Source organism: Alligator sinensis, unplaced genomic scaffold (assembly GCF_000455745.1).
Source record: "Alligator sinensis unplaced genomic scaffold, ASM45574v1 scaffold529_1, whole genome shotgun sequence".
In the NCBI taxonomy this organism is placed as follows: Eukaryota; Metazoa; Chordata; order Crocodylia; family Alligatoridae; genus Alligator; species Alligator sinensis.
Window position 1 is genome coordinate 38,825 of NW_005843126.1, and position 4,791 is coordinate 43,615.

Consider the following 4,791-nt stretch of genomic DNA (forward strand, 5'->3'; position numbering starts at 1 on the left):
ACTTGGCATGATTTGTGCTCTGATCCACTGATATTGTTTTGGAAAGTTTTCACTTAGATATTCTCAGATCTTCAGCTCTGCCAATGGTATTTTTGAAGTACTACGAAGATCGATTCCAGGTATTCTGGATAGAGTAACTTTGCCATTCACATCACTAAACTCAATTATATCAAAAAGACCAGAATGAAGTAAATCCCATTCACAATGTGGAGGATTTATATTTGGTTTATTTATTAGGCAAGAAGCAGCAGATTCTTTTTGTAAGCAAATTACATTCCATAGAGTCTAGAACAGGGGTGGGCAATTATTTCAGCTGGAAGGCCACTTAATGAGTTTTGGGGATTTGTCAAGGGCCACATCCATCTCTCTCTCTCTCTCCTCTCCTGTCTCTTGCTCCCTCTCTCTCCCCATCTCTCTCTCCCTCTTCCTCCATCCCTCCAGAACCCAGCTGGACTGTAGTTTGCCAGGAGCCCTGAAGCTCAGCTGTGGACCCAAATGGGGACTTCTGCAGCAGCACATGGGAAGTGGCATCAGCTGTGGGCCCACCCAGCAGGTTCTAGTGCCCTGACACAGAACCTGCTGGCAATGTCATAGCTGATGCTGATGCTCACCCCATGTGGCAGCAGCTTCTGTCTGGGTCTACAGCAGGTTCTGGGTGGGGGCACTGGGCAGGAGCTTTCACTGTGCTGGGAGGGTGGCGGCATCAGTTGTGGGTGCCACTGGCAGGTTCTGCATTGGGGCTCTGACATCACCACCCACCCACTGCAATGGAAGTACTGCTAGGTCCCACAGCTGATGTTGCTGTATTGAGGGCTGATGCTGCTGGGTGGAAGCAGTCCTGCCCACCTGCCCAGCACCATGCAGTGGCCAGAGCTGCTAGCCACCCACAGGCCAGATCTAATAAGTTGACAGCTTTCCACCTGCAGGCCAGATCAAATCTGTTGACAGCCTAGATCTGGCCTGCAGGCCATATTTTGCCCACCCCTGGTCTAGAAGATGAAAACTACATGAATACATACATTAGTCAAGCAACATCATGAATTTATGCATCACTTTAAGAGCTGTATATCAGAATGGAACTTTAAAAAGCAGATTTTTTTTTTAGATAAATAGTAGAGAAACATGTTCAAAACTTTGGTGGTAGCATCAAGTCAACACATGTTCCTGTTTGTCACTTCAGTTTTATTCAGTCAGTTTTAGTCAACAACTTCAGTTTTAGTCAGCCAGTCAGGGCCTAGGATAGCCCTCAGCCCCCTCTGCTCCACCTCCACAAAGAAAAAAGAAAGAAATGAGTATTTCCAGTAACCATAAAGTATCTGGCATTAAATCCTAAATGTGAATCATTTTTTCCAGAACTCAAGCAGCTGAGGCTAAAATTGAGAAATTTTCTAACATTTCAGGCATCTAATTTTTTAAAGGCGCTTCAAACCAAGATTTCAATTTTGCAGGAGTTATGTTCAGGCATGAATATTTATAAGCAATCAAGTGCAATCCAGGTACTGGTCTCACAATTTGCTCATGCTATCAGGTAAATGTTTAAAATAGTAACACTTATTTTTAGAATGATTAGTTGCTGCAGAATAGGACAATTATTTATAGGTCCAAGATTTTGGCTGTAAAATTGGAAATGTTTTTTCAGCTATATGGAAAGCATATTTTCATCAGAGAATACTGAAAAAAGTAACTCACAGTAGCATATTAATGAGAAGGCAAAACTGTAAGGGTAAAGTATACTTATAGTACCATATTGATGATGGACTAATAAACATTTAAACAATGGTAATATATAAAAATATACGGTACTGTATTTATGACAGGAATATAAAAAAATTGTACCATGTTCATAAGAACAATTGATATTCAAATAATGGTATAATGAAATAAAATTCTGTGAGACTAATGAAAGTGTAAACAGTTTATCGTACTGGGCTTAGAATGAACAAAATTCATACAATGGTAAAATATAAAGAAAATATAGAAAAGTTAACACGTTAATATAAAAACAATACAATAATTTTACTGAAAGCAACCTGTATTCCTTCAAGACATTTCTGAATTAAAAAAATATTCTTCTCTTAGTGGGGGGGGAGAGGGGAGAAGATAGCCAAGCAACTAACAACTCTAGTTTTAGCTTTTTAAAAATCTTCATTTTACTAATCAGTTGGAGAATGGATCTTCTACTTGCAAGCATCCAAACGTGGGAGCCTAGCCAGGCTTTCAATGCTTTGGTAACATGACTGAGCACTGCACAGTACCCTGAAATACAAAGTCAAAAAATGCTGAATACACTCTAGCCCAACTTTCATCCACCCACGCACATACATACATGCATGCCTTTAATATATAACTCAATTCTGAACAGGTAATTATACTGATTGGTCAGAGATTATGAATGTTATGACTTTTCTCAATGTATACATCAGCCCTTAAAAAACCTCAAAATGCATGGTAATGGAATAAGAGTGCCTTTAACTTGCAGCAGTTAAGAACTGTGAACTGGGTACTTTGAAATTAGTTTTCCACAATTAATAAGCTGATTTCTTGTTGCTGTCGGCTGGCAATGATAGCATACAAAATACTAAACTGAAAATGGTAGTTTTTAAAGTGAATATTATGAAGTTTTGTATTTTGATAAACTATTTGAAAAGTAACATATTGGTCAGAGGCAAGGATTTCTGTGGGTAATGTGTTTTATTGGACCAACTGCATGGTTAGGCCAGAGATAGACAAACTTTTGAATTTCATCAGATCCTTTACCTGACGTGATGAAAAGGCTTGTCTAAGTCCATTTCAAACATGCACATGGTCCAATAAAAGATATCACCCACAAAAATCCTTGCCTCTTACATAATTCCTGGAGCATCATGGTTACGTCATTCCAACACTACCATATCAGTCACACACATGATTCATAGTTATTCACATAAACTCAACCCTAAAACTCTGAAAAGAACTAAAATTGCTTTAAAAAAAAAAAAAAAAAAGAGGATTTTTTTCCAGGTTTGTTTAATGTATTATAAGACTGTATCAGACAACTGAAAATAATGAAAATCTATTTTTCCTAAGACAATACTAAATGGTGCCTGAGTACAGTACTCACAACAGAGGGGTTGTAAAACTGATTTAGGCCATGCTGTGAGTCACCAACTCAGATGCTGAGCTCTCAATTTTCACTCACTTCCACCAGAGACACTCTGCTCTTCTGGACCCATGGTCCTGATTCTATAGTGAAACCTATCTAGAACCCCATTTTTCACTGCCATGAACTTAATCAAAGAAGTAGGTCCACTACCTTTACTAAAACTACTTTCATCAGTAAAACAATTCCTCTGCATATACTTTTTAGGATCGGGGCCTAAGTGGATGCTATGTATGTAGGTACGGTGAATATGCATGACAGTAAAATAAAAAGTGTTAGCTATACCCAAGCACCTAGTAGCTCCCAAATACAACTTAATATTCTAGGGCAGGGAAGGTAAGTTACGTGTCAGCAAGGGTTAACTTAATCATAATAATCCCTAAACTCTCCTCCAGTGTTTACCTAGACCAGCTAATGCAGTGGGTTTTCAGCTTGCGGTCTGCAGATACCTGGGGGTCCACACACTATGACTAAGGGGTCTGCAAAAGATGACTATGATCAATCAAAAGTATTTGAATACCTGCACTTACAATTCAAAGGGGTCCACACCTCCATCTGAAATCCTTTTAGGCATCCAAAAATGACAATAGGTTTAAAACCACTGAGTGAATGTATTAAAATACAGCTTGTCCTATCAATCTGAGGGCTTTGAAAGCATCAGTTAACATGAGTTAGCAAATAAGTATTAAAATCTGTATGAAGAGGTCAATGGAGCTTCCTCTGTGGACAGTGGGTTGCCTGAGAGGCATTCACAACAGGGTCAGGACCTTAAGCCTGAAGAGCCGTCCTTAGGACAGATCAGTTCTGCAAGGCAGAGCAGTCCTGACACAAAATTCCCTTGCCGCCCCAGTTTGGGTTCTCTTTTGAGCCAAAACTGCTGGCTGTGACACAATGGGCTAATCTGCACAGTGGTCCTGTGATGAATCAGATTCATTCTCATTTGTCAGCTAGCCCATGAGTTGCAGCTTTGGTCAACAAAAGAGATAGAGGGTTTCTCTCTCACTTATGTTTTCCCTATTTTGAAGGACTAAAAATAGTAAGGACATATGCTTGAGATGGAACAGTGTACAGAACAATTCACCATGTGCTCAGGGTTACAAGTAAAAATGCAGCCAACACAGTAACATCTTTGGTATTTCCTGGTTGCAGCAACAGCCTGATGACATCAGCATGTTCCATTCTGGAACCCGAAGGACATTCTACCCCATCCCTTCCTCAGAGAAGCAGCAATTGTAAGGTAGCGCTGCCTTCAAAAAGGTGAATGTTATTAATGATCAATAGTTTAAAGTACCAATTGATAATTCTACTGTTAACAATGCTTGACCAGTGGAAGGGAGGAATCTTCATTAATGATGTGGACACTGGAGTCAGAAGTGGACTGGCCATGTTCGCTGATGACACCAAACTTTGGGGCAAAGCATCCACACCAGAAGACAGGCAGGTTATCCAGGCTGACCTGGACAGGCTCAGCAAGTGGGCGGACGAGAATCTGATGGTGTTCAACGCCGATAAATGCAAGGTTCTCCACCTTGGGAAAAAAAACCCGCAGCATCCTTATAGGCTCGGCAGTGCTATGTTGGCTAGCACTATGGAAGAAAGAGACTTGGGGGTCATCATTGACCACAAGATGAACATGAGCCTGCAATGCAATG

At 40.3% G+C, this 4,791-nt stretch overlaps 1 protein-coding gene across 1 annotated transcript in view; it reads right to left on the reverse strand.

Annotated features, from left to right (window-relative positions):
• Nucleotides 1-213: 213 nt before the first annotated feature.
• Nucleotides 214-4,791, reverse strand: part of MTAP (methylthioadenosine phosphorylase) — a 51,026-nt gene continuing 46,448 nt past the window's right edge. Inside the window, exon 7 of the mRNA XM_006037493.3 lies at nucleotides 214-2,256. Coding sequence (XP_006037555.1) covers nucleotides 2,218-2,256 — 39 coding nt within the window. The 3' untranslated portion in view covers nucleotides 214-2,217. The remainder of the gene's footprint in view (nucleotides 2,257-4,791) is intronic.